Source organism: Schistocerca serialis, chromosome 1, assembly GCF_023864345.2.
Source record: "Schistocerca serialis cubense isolate TAMUIC-IGC-003099 chromosome 1, iqSchSeri2.2, whole genome shotgun sequence".
In the NCBI taxonomy this organism is placed as follows: Eukaryota; Metazoa; Arthropoda; class Insecta; order Orthoptera; family Acrididae; genus Schistocerca; species Schistocerca serialis.
In genome coordinates this window covers 741,200,637-741,218,984 of record NC_064638.1, presented here as the reverse complement: position 1 = coordinate 741,218,984, position 18,348 = coordinate 741,200,637, and the positions used below count along the sequence as shown (strand labels likewise).

General features: G+C 44.1%; 1 protein-coding gene across 1 annotated transcript in view; it reads left to right on the top strand.

The window, feature by feature from the left end:
- Positions 1–18,348, top strand: part of LOC126481891 (cyclic nucleotide-gated cation channel subunit A) — a gene marked incomplete at its 5' end in the record, with an annotated part of 250,818 nt that overhangs the window by 51,269 nt on the left and 181,201 nt on the right. The window contains one exon of the mRNA XM_050105853.1: positions 12,480–12,642. Coding sequence (XP_049961810.1) covers positions 12,480–12,642 — 163 coding nt within the window. The remainder of the gene's footprint in view (positions 1–12,479; positions 12,643–18,348) is intronic.

Below are 18,348 nucleotides of genomic sequence, written 5' to 3'. Positions count from 1 at the left end.
AAGGATAGGTAGCGCGGCCACTGCAGGGTTAGAGGACATCAGATGGGGGAATTTTTCATTATTCGTCTTCCAGTATTGACAACTCACGGGCGTGCGCGACTCGTGGTGATCACCTGCTGTGGTATAAGTTTTGACAAGGAATTATATGAATTAGTGAATGCGCATTACAGAGTCGATCATCTTCAAATGCGGTACTTATTATTAGAAAAAATTATGAAATTAAATAAGGCTGCTGTAGTACAACTCAGAGAGTAGAAGAAAAATAACGTACAAAACATTTAGTAAACATTTGTGATCGTTGATCCTTTCTCACATTGCGTAACGCATTTAAACATAAGTAGTATTAGCGACACGGCTCGGCTTTGCTCCTGTGGCGCTAAGTGTCTATAGCCGGACAACAACTTAAACCATTTAATTAGCGCGCGTCACAGAAGTTCTCAGGAGGCTCGAATGTTTTGTATTCCACATTTAACTGGTGATCGGAGTGACATCTCGCGATAGCCATGGAAGCTGTGAGATACTACGCTGTCCATCCCGTCCTGAATCAGAGTACGTATTAATGAAAACCGTATGAAAATCTCCAGTAGTTTCTGAGATTAGTCTCCACGTACAGACAGAAAAATGTGGCGGGGGACTTACAAAATGTATACATATATAGATTCCAGTAGTAATAGTTTCGTGTGGCTCAGTGATCTGGTGCACACCTTTAAATTAGACACCATGTCATGTCCTAACCGCAAAACATAGACTTGGTCCATGAGGAAGCGTCAGCAGCGCAAAATATACAAATCGCAGAACGGAAAACGACAATAGTTCATACAACCACGACAATAGTGTCTCGGAGCGAGCTGGGAATCGTCGCCGCAGCAGTGAGCGATGAAGATCAAACGGACCACTCGTTTACGTAGCAAAAGCCAGCGCTGTAAGCACTACCAATCACGGCGTGCTGCCACAGTGGCGGTTGACTTTTTCATCAGATACCAGTCAGTTAGCACGAAACATTTATAAATTATTCACACGAAGCTTCCTCGTAAATCAATCTACCTATTAGCAAAAACCGTATCGAAATCCCTGCCGTAGTTCTTGAGATAAGCCCGAACATACCGACAGAATCGAGCAGGGAATCTTCTGACTGGTTTGATGCGGCCCACCACGAATTTCTCTCCTGTACCAGCCTCTTCATCTGAAAGAAGCTGAATATATTGCAATCGCTGTTTTCATTTACAGTTCTTACCCTCCACAGCTCCCTCTACTTCCGTAGAAGTTATTTTCTGATGTTTTAACAGATGACCTTCCATCCAATCTCTTCTTCTTGTCAGTGTTTTCCTTACAAGAAGAAAGGAACAAGATGTGTACCAGTGTTCTGCTTCGAAGAGCCGTCAAAGCCAGGTAGAGGTGACATGCATTCCTTTCCTCGTCTATTCTCCGAAGGATCTCCTCATTCCTTATCTTATCTGACCACCTAATTTTGAACATTCTTCTGTTGCACCACATCTCAAATGCTCCTGTCCTCTTTTGTTCCGGTTTTCCCAGAGTCCATATCTCACCACCATACAATGCAGTGCTCCAAACGTACATTCCTCTTTATTTTCTGTCTCTCTGCTTCCTTCTTCTCCCTCTCTTTGTCCATCTCCTCCACCTCTTTTTCCAACTATGTCCTCCTCCCCTCCCTGTGTCCATCTCTTCCTCTCCCCTCTCTGTTCATCTCCTCATACCTTGTTCCTTTTGCACTTAAGCATTACCCCTGAACACCTTCCCTGTGACTGCTATATTCCCTTCCCAGCCCTCTCTCTGACCGTTTCCTCCTACAGCTATCTCTATCCATCCCCTCCTCTCCCAACTCTATTCCCTCCCTCCCCCTCTCTCTGTCCATATCGTTCTCTCCCCTCTCTCTCTCTCTCTCTCTCTCTCTGTCCATCTTTTTCTGCCCTCTTCTCCCTTTCTGTTGTTTCTTTCCCCCTCTCACCACTCCCTATCCACCTCTTGTTCCCCACCTCTCCCTATCCATCTCCTCCTGCTCCCCTCTCTCTATCCAACCCCTTCTCTATCCATCTTAACCTCCTTCCAATAGCAGTCACAAAACAGGTCGATAAGGTAGGTGGCTACTTCTCCCCAACTTACCTGTCAGGCAGGGCAGCCTACATTTGAGGAACTTGAAAACCTTTTTTGCCCCTGGCATATAAGATGCCCTGATACTACTCCAACTCAACATGCTTGCTCTGCTGGGCAACCTACATGTCAGAGCCTGGAAGATGTTTCTTGCCTCTGATGTGCAAATTGCCCTCCAAACCTGGTCGATAAGACAGGCTGATACTATACCCACACAACATGTTGGTCATGTAGGGCAGCCTGTAAGGCAGGGACTGGAGAAAAACATGTCCTTGCCTGTATCTCTGCACCTATTGGAGCAAGGAGACCATAAACCCCACAGTGGTGATACTCATGAAACCTACGGTTCTTGTGCCAAACTTGGTTGAAATCGAACCAATGGATTGTCAGAGATCCCATACATACAAACGCACAGATCCAGTTGTGCACATACATTGTGAACGGAGTTGAAACATCAACATTTCCTCACAGCTAACCAAGCATTACATGTCAGCAGACGAATCTCTGTGTGTTACTGTCTGCCCATTAGTAAATCCGTTAAATGTATAGAAGTAATAATAAGTCTAATAGCAGTTTTCACAGAGACCGCACAGCCAGCGCAGCCAGCGGTGGCCAACCCGGCACCCAGCAGGCGGATCACGCGCCACGTGGGGCCGCTACTCCAGGCAATAAAACACTGTCGGCGACTAGCGGCGCAGTAAAAGCACATTTTATTGCCGTACGTCTCCGCGCACCAACAATGCTGCGGTCGTTCCTGCTCTGATTAGCACTAGCTGTTCGTTTAGAGCGTAGCTGCCTCAATACTGACGAGAACCGCGAATTCTGCATTTCCTTGCACGTTTGCCGTAAATCACTAAGGCAACCCGGCCTTGTCACTCACCAATCCTCGTTTCGTCCCTCTTTCTCCTACTACATATAGCATTCTAGCGCTCATTCTATAGCATACAAAAAGAAAGGAAATAAGAAGAGGAAGCAGGGTTTGGGAGGACACTTGTACTTGAAACAGACCGCACTAAGTTAATAAATTAATGCTGCCAGTAAAAGCATTTTTTTTAAATGAGCCATCCTACGATTCCCTTAAATTAGTTAGAGATATCAAAATCAGAACTACTGCGCCGCCTTGGTCGATGACGTCACCTACATCTCCGGCCAAAATTATAATTTTCAGGGCGTCATAGAGTGTCCAGCGGGCGGTACATTTTCTCTTTTTCTACTTCACTCCTTAAAGGAGTGACAAAAAAAAAACAATTATCAGTAGGCCTCCATATTAACTTAGCTTCATCTGTTTTACTGTTACTAACACTGCGTGTGATAAATGTGGTTAAAGGAGGATGTTTCTCGAACAATATTGCTATATCCGCTTTTATATTTTTAATATAATACTAATGCCTTTCCTGCTATTATTCATTTCAGTTTCTAAATGGTTTCTGACCACTTGCGCTGACCAGATAAGCTGCACAAACCTTCTCTGAATTTTCTCTTACTCCACCGTTAATCCCGCTTGGTGGACTGGGGAACTATGACTGAAGTATCTGTCGAGCAATTGTTTTGTTTTGTGAGCGACTTCCTTCGTAGGTTAATTACTTCAGCAGTATTCTTCCAAAGTATCTAAGTACGGATTATTATTTCTCCCAGGTTGCTTTATTTGGTCATTTCATCAAAGTATCTCGTTGGGTTATCGCTAAACATTTGGCAGATTAATACAAATGATTGATCGACGATGGTGCACTTTATAACGACGTGTCAATTCACCTGTTTAGTAGTGACCAGTACTTTCCTCTGAATGCTTTGTTGGAATCTTCTGCAGTTCACTGATGAAGAACCTACAAGCCACCTCACCGGAATTACCGATACTGAGATGTTTTCAGAATGAGATTTTCACTCTGCAGCAGAGTGTGCGTTGATATGAAACTTCCTGGCAGTAGGAGACGAGGTACTGGCAGAAGTAAAGCTGTGAGGACGGGGCGTGAGTCGTACTTGGGTAGCTCTGTAGGTAGAGCACTTGCCCGCAAAAGGCAAAGGTCCCGAGTTCGAGTCTCGGTCCGGCATACGGTTTTAATCTGCCAGGAAGTTTCCTAACGATACTGAGCTAAATCTAGCCAACAGGTTTGTCACGTGATGTCACCTAATGAGGAAACGATACGGCCAGGAAATTAGTGAGGTGCCATGTGTTTGCTAGTACCATCATGATACGCCCAAATATCACAAACCTGGAGACGTTTCCGTTGGAATAACTGATACGGTTAACGTGCTTTTGCGGCGCTTGGCAATAATAGCAACAGATTCCTCAGTAGCGTCCACGAAATATTAATAAGTGGTGCGCCGTGACTATGTCTGTACCCATTAGATGTAAGCCTTGGCACTGTACGAGGGTCTAACATTTCTGAATTCGGTGTAACCTAAAACTGCAGTATCTGTTGTTTACATCAGCTTACAAATGATAATGTATCTTGTCAAATGAGATCCCGCTTAAATATTTTACCCCTATATATTGGATCAAAGCGTTCCGCTGCATTTTGTTCTTCAGTAGCCAATCTTCAACAGTGGACACAAAAGAAGCGTTGTATACGTCGGTCTTACTTCGATTGCATTGGTTGCGCGTCGAATGATATCGACAGAGCAAGAACTACCCATTTCCATAGAAGGCCTGAATGATAGTTTTACCTTCTTACCGGCTACTGCTATCTTTACTCCATTTGCCTTTGTATATTTACATTTACATCTGCATGACTACTCTGCAGTTCCTAATTAAATGCCTGGCAGTGGGTCCATCGAACCTCCTACAGACTAATTCTCTATCGCTCCACTCTCTAACGGTGTATGGGAAAAATGGATACTTAAATCTTTCCGTACGAGCTATGATTTCTCTTATTTTATCACGATCGCTATTTCTCTTTCTACAGGTGGAATTCAACAAAATATTTTGGCGTTCAGAAGAAAAAGTCGGTGATTTTAATGAAGCCACCCCAATTCGTGTCCACATTCGTGAGTCTCTCCTATTTTATGCGATAATTGCATAATGCACAGCAATACTCCAGAAGAACACCCGTAGTGCAGGCAGTCTCTTTAGCAGACCTGTTGCATATAGGCTCATGTTCAGAGGGGAAAAAAATAGAGCATCTTGAACGACTAGAGATAGGACGTTCATACTCACAGAACATGTACATTAGTACGTTCTGCAGAAATTATTAGCATCTGAAACAAGTTGGCCCGCGGGTTCATGGACAACATCGATATCGCGGCGTAAAACCACTTACCGTTAAAACGTACCTGTGGCTCTCGTTGTCGCTATAAACTGAAGGTAATGGATCAATGTGACTTGAGCAGGCATGTAGGATGCCTCGCAGACATATGCGCGAACCGTACCGGCAAATCAGTGAATTTGAAACAGAACGCATTGTTGCCATGGGAGAATGTGATGCATCCATCCGGGAAATTTTTGCTCGTGTTGGACGAAGTGTTTCGACAGTGCAACGGATGTGTGCATAATGGTTCACAGAAGGTCGTAGAACACGACAAGATGGGTCAGGTAGCATCAACCAGACCATCCCCCAGAAGATCGACATCTCAACAGAATGGCATTGCAGAACAGATCTTCGTCCTCCTCGGTTCTGGCGCAACAGTGTAACATATCGACACTATCAGGGGTGGCAGTCCGTCGCCATTTATTACGTCAGGGGCTACGTGCGCGACGTCCACTTCTCCACCTACCTTTGATAAATGCGCAGAAACGTGCTAGACGGGAATGGTGCATGGAACGAAGACACTGGAGACAGAATGGTATCATATAGTGTGTTCGTACGAATCCAGCTTCTGTTTGCTTGAAAATGATGGCCGCATTTTGGTTCGCCGCAGAGAGGCAGAGTGGCATCACAGTGACTGCATTCACACGAGACGTACAAGGTCAACTCAAGGCGTTATGGTGTGAGGTACTATTGAGTACAACCACAAATCACAGCTGGTGCGTGTCCAGAGCACTGTGACCAGTACGACCTACGTGAGTGACATCCTGCGACCCTTAGCCATACCCTTCCTGGACAACACCCCAGACGCCATTTTTCAGTAAGACAATACACGACCACATGTTGCTGCACAAACACGTGTCTTCTTGGTGTCACAGGGTGTCAGTCTTTTGACCTGACGCGCCAGATCACCAGACTTGCCGCCAACCGAAAATGTGTGGGATATGGTGAAACGACGGATGCAGTGCTGTGACCCAATGCCAACCACCACAGATGACCTTTGGAACCAGGGGAATGCAACATGGATGGCTATACCACAGGACGCCATTCGCTCCTTGCACGCGTCGATCCCATCACCCATGCCACAAGTTATAAGGGCCCATGTCGGACCCTGTGCCCACCAGGCAACACTGCACATACTGAACCGAGGTGATCGTTTCTGCTGAAAATACTAATGTACATGTCCTGTGACTATGATCGTCCTGTCTCCAGTCGATCAAGGCGATCTATTGTTTCTGAACGTGAGTGTATTAAGTGTTCTGCTAACTAACGCAGTCTTTGGCCCACTTGCCTCACAACTTTATCTCTTTGATTATTTCAGTTTAAGTTGTTCGTAGATATTTTGCTCAAGTGACAGCCTTTAGATTTGTGGGATTTAATGTGTAAGCGAAATTTAACGGATTCCTTTTAGTACCCGTCCTTTGTGGATGACCTGGCACTTTTCATTATTTAGAGTCAATTGCCATTTTTCGAATAACAGAGGTATCTCGTCTAAATAATTTTGCAGTTGGTTTTGATCTTCTTGACTTTGTTGAACGACAAATGACAGAATCATCTGCAAACGATCTAAGAGGGCTATGAAGATTGTCTCCTAAATCTTTTATAGAGCGTGTTAGGGGTACAAGTGTAGAAATTTCTATTGATGACTGAGGACAGCGTACTGAACCAACGTTACATCAGTATTCATTCATAATAATCATTTTTATTACGAGCAGTATATTTTCAGATTGGTTTGTACCTCCAATTACTCGTAGCACAAGCAAGCCATTAATGTTTGTTTTCCCCTGGGCTGCAGGTACAGGTACTGAAGTGAGGACATTGGGAAGTCTACAGTGACAGCCATAGTCCACTTCGTGGCACAGTTGCGACCGTGCGGAAAACATCAGGTACTAAATTATGTAATGTTTTTGCGGCAAGAAGGCAGAGAAGGTACCAATCGTCATAATATCTGTACCTTTACTCCTAACACTTTGTACAAATTAGGAACAGCAGAGGGCGTACTACACTTGCTTGGGAGACGCCAGAGATCACTTCTGTTTTACCCGATGACTTTCCGTCAGGTACTATGCACTGTGACCTTTCTGACAGGAAATCACGGATCCAGCTGCGCAAGTGAGACGATACTCCGTTACAAGTTACTTGTGAAGAACGGTGTTAAAAGCATTCTGGAAATATAGAAATATGAATTCAGTTTGAGACCCACTGTCGATATCATCCATTACTTCGTGTGAATAAGAGGCTAGTTGTGTTTCACGAAGAGATGTTTTCTGAATACATCCCGACTATTTGTCAATAGATCGTTGAAAGTAATGCATAGATCGATAGCAGTGACATGGACCCGTAATTCAGGGTTTTATTTTGATTTCCTTTTTCGAGTATTGGTGTGACCAGTGCAATATTCCAGTGTTTAGGTGTATATCTGTCGTCGAGCGAGCTGTTACATATGATTTTTAAGTGTGGAGCTACTGTATCAGCTTACTCTGAGAGGAAACAAGTTATTGAATGGTTACTGCTGACGTACCCTTCAGAAAAACGAAGAAGTTCATCTTGAACACCTTAGAGCAATAGTAGTCTCCAATCTGTACGTCTACACATTCACGTTTGATATATTAAACAATAGTATTGTTTGTTGTTTAGTGTCCATAATAATTATTTCCATTCATTCCATGTAGGCTTTCACGGCCGGCGTCCTTATCAGTAAACTCTTCCGGGCTAAGTTGCCGTGGTCGATCTGTAGAACTTCTTCTCCCTGACGTTTCGTTCTCAACTGCGGAGAACATCTTCCGAGGTGAGTCGACGACTGGCTGCTAGGAGCTGGGGCCGCCGCTTATATAGAGATCGTAGGGGGCGCCACCACACGTCACATGGCGTCGATGTGCAGCTATCTCTGGCTATCGTCTGTTCTCTCGATTGCAGGCAATCGATTGTCACGTGATTGATGCAACGTCGACCGCCATATCTTATCCAATTTTAATCCTTCTTCTTTACGATTAAAATTGTATTGATGTTTGTGGATTTCAATTGCCTCTCTATACATACGTGTATAATAGTGCGACGTCCTCGCTAGCACGCTGGTTTCACCAAATTTTATGTCGTGATCTCCATCCTTAAAAACATGTTCCGCTACTGCCGATTTGTCGATATGTCCCAAGCGACAGTTTCTTTTGTGCTCCGACAACCGTGTATTGATGCTTCTTTTGGTAGTTCCTATGTAAACCCTGCCGCAACTACACGGAATTTTATATACCCCTGGGGTGGCTAGGGGGTGACGAGCATCTTTTGTTGATCTTAGGCATTCACTAATTTTCTTAGTAGGCCTAAAAATGGTCTCTACCTGAAACTTGGCTAGTACTTTTCCAATGCGATCCGTGATATTATGGATGAACGGAAGAAATACTTTTCCAGCTGATGGTTGTTGCTGTCTCCCATTTTTAGGCATTTTTCTATTTGGGTGAAGTGCTCGATTAATCTCGTTTTTTGTATAACCATTTTTCGCAAAGGCCATTCGTAAATGATTTAGTTCTTCTTGTAAGTAGCCTGGTTCACAAATATTATTGGCCCTATCCACTAGTGTTTTTATAACCCCCCTCTTTTGCCTAGGGTGGTGGTTTGAGTTCTTATGGAGGTAGCGATCGGTATGTGTACCTTTCCTGTAGACCTTATGGCCTAAGGTCCCATCCGCCCGTTTGATAACTGATACATCCAAGAAGTTAAGTTGTCCATTCTTCTCCTTCTCCATAGTAAATTTAATCTTTGGGTTGATGCTATTTAAGTGTACCAGAAAATCATTCAAGTCTTCTTCCTCATGATTCCATATTACAAAGGTATCATCCACATACCGATACCACTTCGAGGGGCTTTTTTTGGCCGACTGCAATGCTTGATGTTCAAAATATTCCATGAATAAATTTGCAATTGCGGGACTTAGGGGGCTTCCCATGGCTACCCCATCGATCTGTTCATAAAATTCACCATTATACTGAAAATAGGTTGAGGATAGACAGTGTTGGAACAAGGCTACTATATCAGTAGGGAACATATTGGCTATATGGGAGAGAGCTTCATCAACTGGAACCATCGTGAACAAAGACACTATATCAAAACTGACAAGTATGTCATTAGGACCGACAGTAATTTCCCTCAATTTCTCAATGAAGTGTAGAGAGTTTTTAATATGACTCTCAGTTTTGCCTATGTGAGGTTGTAACAAAGAGGCAAGGTGTCTGGCTAGTTCTTGGGTAGGAGCTCCAATTGCGCTGACTATTGGTCTCAAAGGAACATCAGGTTTATGTATCTTTGGTAATCCATATAATCTCGGAGGATAAGCCTCCGTTTCACAAAGATACTTTTTAACTTCTGTAGGAATTGAAGACTGTTTTATCAGACGCTTGGTGGCATTCAGCACATTCGTTGTGGGATCCTTTTTCAACTTCTTGTATGTGCTGGGTTCCAGGAGATCACTGATCTTCTTGTGATAATCCTCAGTATTCATTAAAACAGTAACATTTCCCTTGTCAGCGGCAACTATAATAACATTCTTGTCTGCATTGATCTCCCGCAATGCCTTCCTTTCCCCTTGAGACAGATTGCTGCTGGGTGGCTTAGCTTTGCGTAATATCCTGGAGGTTTCCATTCTCATTTCATCAGCAGAATATGATGGTAACTGACGAATTCCTGCCTCTATATTAGCAATAATGTCCTCCACAGGAATCTTGGATGGAGTTATTGCAAAATTCCCTCCTTTAGACAGAACAGAAAGTTCTTCCTTAGACAATTCTTTTTCCGATAAATTAATAACCGTTTGGGAATTGTTTGGAATCGCTGTTTCCTGTCGACCCTCTTGTAGACGATCAAACTTGTCCTTCTGCCTATTGGAAGACACTTCTGCACTAATCTCCATAGATCTAAATGTTAAACTGTCCACTTTGTTCCAATGACAAAACTGCATAGTATTGCTAATAAGTAAATGAAGATTTAGCAGTTGGCCATCACAAACCGCCAGTCCTCGTCGTGTCTGATGTATCCGCTCACGTAGTAATGCCAGTTCCATACGAGAATAAATACGGTTAGCTTGTGGCGAATGAAACATTCTTCTCACTTTTAAAAACTTGGGAACTATACCGGTATCACGACAGCGTAGCAGAAAAGTGAGTGAGCAAAGTTGTTGACCTTTCTTCTTGCGTAGGTTCTCCAGTCGTCGTACCCTAGTTGACATTTCCTCCCCGTAGAGGCGTCGAATCATTCCATGTAGGCTTTCACGGCCGGCGTCCTTATCAGTAAACTCTTCCGGGCTAAGTTGCCGTGGTCGATCTGTAGAACTTCTTCTCCCTGACGTTTCGTTCTCAACTGCGGAGAACATCTTCCGAGGTGAGTCGACGACTGGCTGCTAGGAGCTGGGGCCGCCGCTTATATAGAGATCGTAGGGGGCGCCACCACACGTCACATGGCGTCGATGTGCAGCTATCTCTGGCTATCGTCTGTTCTCTCGATTGCAGGCAATCGATTGTCACGTGATTGATGCAACGTCGACCGCCATATCTTATCCAATTTTAATCCTTCTTCTTTACGATTAAAATTGTATTGATGTTTGTGGATTTCAATTGCCTCTCTATACATACGTGTATAATAGTGCGACGTCCTCGCTAGCACGCTGGTTTCACCAAATTTTATGTCGTGATCTCCATCCTTAAAAACATGTTCCGCTACCGCCGATTTGTCGATATGTCCCAAGCGACAGTTTCTTTTGTGCTCCGTCAACCGTGTATTGATGCTTCTTTTGGTAGTTCCTATGTAAACCCTGCCGCAACTACACGGAATTTTATATACCCCTGGGGTGGCTAGGGGGTGACGAGCATCTTTTGTTGATCTTAGGCATTCACTAATTTTCTTAGTAGGCCTAAAAATGGTCTCTACCTGAAACTTGGCTAGTACTTTTCCAATGCGATCCGTGATATTATGGATGAACGGAAGAAATACTTTTCCAGCTGATGGTTGTTGCTGTCTCCCATTTTTAGGCATTTTTCTATTTGGGTGAAGTGCTCGATTAATCTCGTTTTTTGTATAACCATTTTTCGCAAAGGCCATTCGTAAATGATTTCCATTGTTTGTGTCTGAAACCTCCAGACGTGGCCAGATAGATGGGCGATTTAGGACTGCCGCCTCGGGGTTTGGGAAGGTTCGTCTGCCTTTACCGAATCCATCATCGAGCTGACGACGGGTGCTGGTGTGCCAGCGAGCATGGATGAGGTTTTCAGGCGATTTCCCACATCCGGATAGTTGAATACCTGGCTGGTACCCACGTCCCTCCTCAGTTACATGATTCGCAAACATTTCGGGAACGTTCTTAAACTTTCACTGAGATAACACTAGACGTAGTAGAATGGGATACACAATTTCCGTCTCGGAAGTCAGGGTAAGGAGCAAGGGGGAGGGGGGGGGGGGGGGGGAAGCACATCCTGCACCCTCTACCACTAACACTGCCAAATCCAGATCAACGTGCCGTCGACTCCGTGAAGTCACGGGATAAGACCGTGAAAAAGAAGAAGCGCCTGAAACTTCTTACGCAATTAGGGTCGATAACGAACACAGTGCTGTGGCTCTCGATCCAGTGATATTCGATTCGTATCGTGGGGTATAAGAAAATTTCATCACCAGACTTTGGTGACGAAGGTGAAGTTGATGATGTGCAGTTCTGTTCACTAGACTGCGTGCCAGCGTTCAGGCTGGAATGCCAAACCTCTCTGCAATGGAGTGTTGGCAGTAATATATGAACCAGATGAGAAAATGAGGTCGCCGGCCCATTTGTTGCTATTCGGGACAATTTGGTCATGCAGCAGAAGTGAATTTCACTTTCCCTACTCATTTCATTACATGTTCACCTATGATAACCCTAAAACAAGACTACACTAAGCAACACCCATCGAGATCGTCCATATGCCACAGATACAAATGTGACACTTTGCATCAAGTCGTAGGAAGCCAATGGTAAATTATCTCCACTAGGACCTTCTCTTAAGGCTCATTGACCAAGTGTAGGACATACTTTGCTTTAGTTTATGGACCACCGGGAATTCAAGTTGATGGAGGGACCCTTAGACTGACCGAGCGGGCCGCGCCGGTGTGTTTCAGTGGCTGATGTTGGTGTCGCTGGCGGTGCTATACAACCTGGTGCTGGTGGTGGGGCGCGCCGTCTTCTGGGAGCTCAACAACGCCGTGCCCGCCCTCTGGTGGACGCTCGACTACACCTGCGACGCCATCTACCTCATAGACACCTTCATACACGCGCATGAGGGTAAGTCACATTGGCAGCGACGATCGCTGAGTCAGCCGCGGTTCGCTTAATATCTTATGAAACTAAAGTTCCTGAATTACTGTATTACTACTGTCTCAGTTTCGTATTGTACAGGAAATGCAATTACACAGTTTAGAATTGTGTTTAGAATGAAACAATATAGACTCGAAGATATCTTAGACGTTTTAAAATTTCGGTGCTGCGCCGTTTTCAAGCAAGCGACGAAGGACCTTTTTGACAGTTAAGATGAACATCAACAAAAGCAAAACAAGGATAATGGGATGTAGTCGAATTAAGTCGGATGATGCTGAGGGAATTAGATTAGGAAATGAGACACTTAAAGTAGTAAACGAGTTTTGCTATTTGGGGAGCGAAATAACTGATGATGGTCGAAGTAGAGAGGATATAAAATGTAGACTAGCAATGGCAAGGAAAGCGTTTCTGAAGAAGAGAAATTTGTTAACACCGAGTATAGTTTTAAGTATTAGGAAGTCGTTTCTGAAAGTATTTGTATGAAGTGTAGCCATGTATGGAAGTGATACATGGACGATAAATAGTTTGGACAAGAAGAGAATAGAAGCGTTCGAAATGTGGTGCTACAGAAGAATGCTGAAAATTAGATGGGTAGATCACATAAGTAATGAGGAGGTTTTGAATACAATTGGGGAGAAGAGGAGTTTGTGGCACAACTTGACAAGAAGAAGGGACCGGTTGGTAGGACATGTTCTGTGGCATCAAGGGATCACAAATTTAGCATTGGAGGGCAGCGCGGAGACCAAGAGATGAATACACTAAGCAGATTCAGAAGGATGTAGGTTGCAGTAGGTACTGGGAGATGAAGAAGCTTGCACAGGGTAGAGTAGCATGGAGAGCTGCATCAAACCAGTCTCAGGACTGAAGACCACAACAACAACAAAGTTTCGAAAAAAGCTGCTTTAGTTACTTTTATTTATTCACACCTTTTTTTGAAGCAAATATCGGCCACTACCACCTATCATCTGAGGCTAGAGCATATATACACTATGTGATCAAAAGTATCCGAACAGCTGACTTAAAATGACTTACAAGTTCGTGGCGCCCTCCATCGGTAATGAAGGAATTCAATCTGGTGTTGGCCCACCCGTAGCCCTGGTGAGACCTTCCACTCTCGCAGTAATACGTTCAGTCAGGTGTTGGAATGTTTTTTTGGTGAAGGGCAGCCCGTTCTTCACGGAGTGCTGCGCTGAGAAGAGGTATCGATGTCGGCCGGTGAGGCCTGGCACGAAGTTGGCGTTGCAGAACATCCCACAGGTGTGCTATAAGATTCAGGTCAGGACTCTGTGCAGGCCATTCCATTACAGGGATGTTACTCTCGTGTAACTTCTCCGCCACGGGCCGTGGATTATGAACAGGTCCTCGATCGTATTGAAAGATACAATCGCAATCCCCAAACTGCTCTTCAACAGTCGGATGCAAGATGGTACTTAAAACATCAATGTAGGCCCGCGCTGTGATAGTGCTACGCACAACAGCAAGGGATGCAAGCCCCCTTCATGAAAAACACGACCACACCATAGCACAACCGCCTCCGTATTTTACTGTTGGCACTACACACGCTGGCAGATGACGTTCAGCGGAAATTCGCCATACCCACGCCTTGCCATCGGATCGCCACATTGTGTACCGTGATTCGTCACTCGACACAACGTTTATCCACTGTGCGATCGTCCAATGTTTATATGCTCCTTACACCAAGCGAGGCGGCGTTTGGCGTTTACCGGCGTGATGCGTAGCTTGTGAGCACCCCTTCGACCATGAAATCCAAGTATTCTCACCTACCGCCTAATGTCATAGTACTTGCAGTAGATCCTGATGCCGTTTTGAATTCCTGTACGACGGTCTGGATATACGACTGCCTATTACACATTACGACCCTCTTCAACTGTCGGCTGCCTCAGTCACACAACGGACGAGTTCGACCTGTACACTTTTGTGCTATACGTGTCCCTTCACGTTTCCACTTCACTGTCACATCGGAAACAGTGGAAAAAATGTTCAAATGTGTGTGAATTACTAAGGGACCAAACTTCTGACGTCATCGATCGCGAGACTCACACACTACTTAAACTAACTTATGCTAACAACGACACACACACGCACGTGCCCGAGGGAAGACTCGAACCTCCGGCGGGAAGGGCCGCTCAAGAAACAGTGGATCTATGAATGTTTAGGAGTGTGGTAATCTCGCGTACACACGTATGGCACAAGTGACACCCAATCATCTGACCACGTTCGAACTCCGTGAGTTCCGCGGAGCGCCCCATTCTGCTCTCCCACGATGTCTAATGACTACTGAGGTCGCTGATATGGAGTACCTGGCAGTAGGTGGCAGCTCAGTGCGCCTAATATGAAAAACGTATGTTTTTGGGGGTGTCCGGATACTTATCATCACATAGCGTAGTTAACGAGTGTTAAAATCGATCATATATGTAGTCTCTTATTATAATCTGTTAGGTACTACTTTCTGTACGTTGGTATGGAAGCAATCTGCTGCAAGGTGATTGGACATTGCGTGTTTTAGCTCATATGTAACAAAATGTACCACGTGGTTCATGGTACGACATTTACTTCGCTACGTCACAGATGTAACTGTAATTGTAATTATTCTGCTACGCTATTTACTCTTGGGCACATATCGTAAAATTGTTAGCAGAATGCAGATATAGACGCTAATAATTTAGGAGGCTACTGACATTACATATGTCTAGAAGATCAGTCATCGAACGGATTCAGTTGTTAAGGCAGTGGACTCGCATTTGGAAACTGTGTAATTAAAATCCTCCACTGGACGTCTAAATTTAAGTTTCCCGCTGTCCCCCAAAATTGACTGAGATTAATGCTGGAATGGTTCCTCTGAAAAGGACGTGGCCAGTTTCCTTCCCCATCGTTGTCCGTACTAGCTAGTGCTCTGTCTCTAATGACCTTGTACCCGTCGGGACGTTAAACTCTAATCTAACTTCTTTTTTTAAGATGAAATGCTGCGCTAGGGACCAATTCGCTAAGGAAACTGTATTGTGTTTTTAATGCTCGAAAACAATTTCCAGAGGTTTCAAATTATGTGCGAGACAAAGTGCCCGTCTGCTGTTTAATCAAAGTACAGATTTTTAATTCGGTATGTGAAGTCGTTAATCGTATGACCTTCTTCCCAATAACATCAGTGAAGAAAGAAGTATAATAGAAGAACATCGAAACTGTAAACAGCAAATTTGAATAACCTTTTTCATGTGAAAGGCTCTAGTTCTCTTAAATGCAACGTGCAAGTTGAGCCGTTAAGAAGAGTACCTTCATCACTTGCTTAATGTTTCCCCGTTGACAAGTGAGATTGCGTGTGGTTTCCGTTGAACACGTCGAGTTCCGGCGTGTAGCGTGATTCATCCATCCGGACGTCCAACTAGCTCCCAGTGGCTGAATTCCGGCGCTCATGCTGTGTTCCCTGTGACGTGTGGTGAGCAATACGGGATGGTGGCTTCTGTATCTCACAACGACGAGCGAGTGTTGGTCAGTAGTTATGGATGTCCAGTATTGGGCTGACGAGCAATCTGCTGCCTTGTGGCATTCTAACCGTTGTTACAATGAGCGATAGTCATCGCCGATCAGTCATCAACACGTTGTCGCCAAGGCCAGTTGATTCTCGCTTCGGCGGTTGTCCCTATCGTTTTCACTTAAACTGAAGCGTTTCATCTAGACTCTTAGAACATGCGAACTATTGTCACGAAACTTTGCTTTTCTGTGATTCCGAGGGCTTTCAAAGAACCAATTGAGAAGTTATGTGTAGACTGTTAACTGAGCGTGTCTTACGTCCCATTTGTCATATCTGAGGTTTCTCCAAATGTAATCAGACGGTAGAGGAGCTCCTATCAAAGACAAAGAAAGGTTGTAATAATTTGACGCTTTGAAATGGCGATCCTTAGCTAAGCAATCTCAAAATATAGTATTGTAAACAGTCGATCTGGGCCCACCGATACCGACTGTATTGTAATAATCTCGCATGTGGGAATCTGACATGTCACGCATCGCCTCAACCACTTGGTCAATGGCAGCAGTTGTTCTTTTGCGTTTTTTTTATCAGTACAGTGTAAATTGATGCTTACTCATCCTTATGCTTAAGATTGCAAAAAGACCACCAACCTCTCAGAGTTCACCAACAAGTGCTCCGTTACACAAATTGCAACGTTACACTGATTTTCAAATATACGTATGTACTGGACTCCAAGCTCTCTGACCTCTAATCCACTTGCCAACGGTTCTTATACGATTTATTGCTCAGCAGATTGTATTTTATTTCTCAGCAGGCTTTACACAACCTTTTTCCTCTCGTAAGAGACATGTTATTATAATTAGCTACCAGTTTAGTATTTAATTCATAAGACTAAGCGTGTAAGTGATTAAGATGTTTACGTCTGGCCCGAAAAAAAAAATTGTTCTTTAAGTCGTTAGTCTTTTGAGCGGTTTGATTTGGCTCGTCTCTGATTTCTCTCCTGCGCCAAATTTTTCATCTCGGAGTAAGTTCTTGCGCATTACGCCCTCAATTACTTTTGGGATGTGTTCCAAAATCTGTCTTCCTCTGCAGTTTTTATCCTCTACAGCTCACTCTAGTACCCTGATGTCTTAACACATGTCCTGTCATCCTGTTCCTTCTTCTTATCAGTGTTTCCGATGTGTTCCTTTCTTTGCCGATTCTGCGGAGAACCTCCTAATTACTTACCTTAGCAGTCCACCTAATTTTCAATATTCTTCTCTATCATCACATCTCAAACGCTTCGATTCTCTTCTGCTCCGGTTTTCCCATAGCCCATGGTTCACTACCACACAGAGCTATGCTACAAATGTACATTCTAAGACATTTCTCCCTCAAATTAAGGCCGCGCGGGATTAGCCAAGCGGTCTTAGGCGCTGCAGTCATGGACTGTGCGGCTGGTCCGGGCGGAGGTTCGAGTCCTCCCTCGGGCATGGATGTGTGTGTTTGTCCTTAGGATGATTTAGGTTAAGTAGTGTGTAAGCTTGGGGGCTGATGACCTTAGCAGTTAAGTCCCATAAGATTTCACACGCTCTTCCAGTTCTTTAATTTCGTCATTTTCGTGATCACCAATTTTGTTGATAAATTTCTCTTTGTTCTCATTTCAGTTACCTCCCGTTACTTTTGCCTTTCGTCGATTTATTCTGAGCGTCAGTCCATATTCTTTACTTATTAGACTTTTCATTCCATTCAAAAGATTCTGTAATAATTCATTTTCACCTTCGATAAGGGTAGCAATGTCATCAACGAATTTTGTCATTGATATCCTTTCACCCTGAATTTTTAACCCACTCTTGAACCTTCCTTTTATTTCCGTCATTGCTTCTTCTACATATACAGTAGATTGAAGAATAGGGCCGAAATACTCCATCCCTGTATTACACCCTTTTCAATCCGAGCATGTCGATCTTGCTCGTCCAGTCTTATTGTTCCCTCTTGAGTCTTGTCCATATTATACATTATTCCTCGTTCCCTATACGTTACTCTTATTTTTCTCAGAATTTCAAACGTCTTGCGCCATTTTACGTTGTCGACCGCTTTTTCCGGGTCGGGTCATCGAATGACTGGGTCTTGATTTTCCTTTATTCTTGGTTCCACTGTCAAGCTCAACCTCAGGACTGTCTCCCTGGCGTCTTTACCTTTCCTAAAGC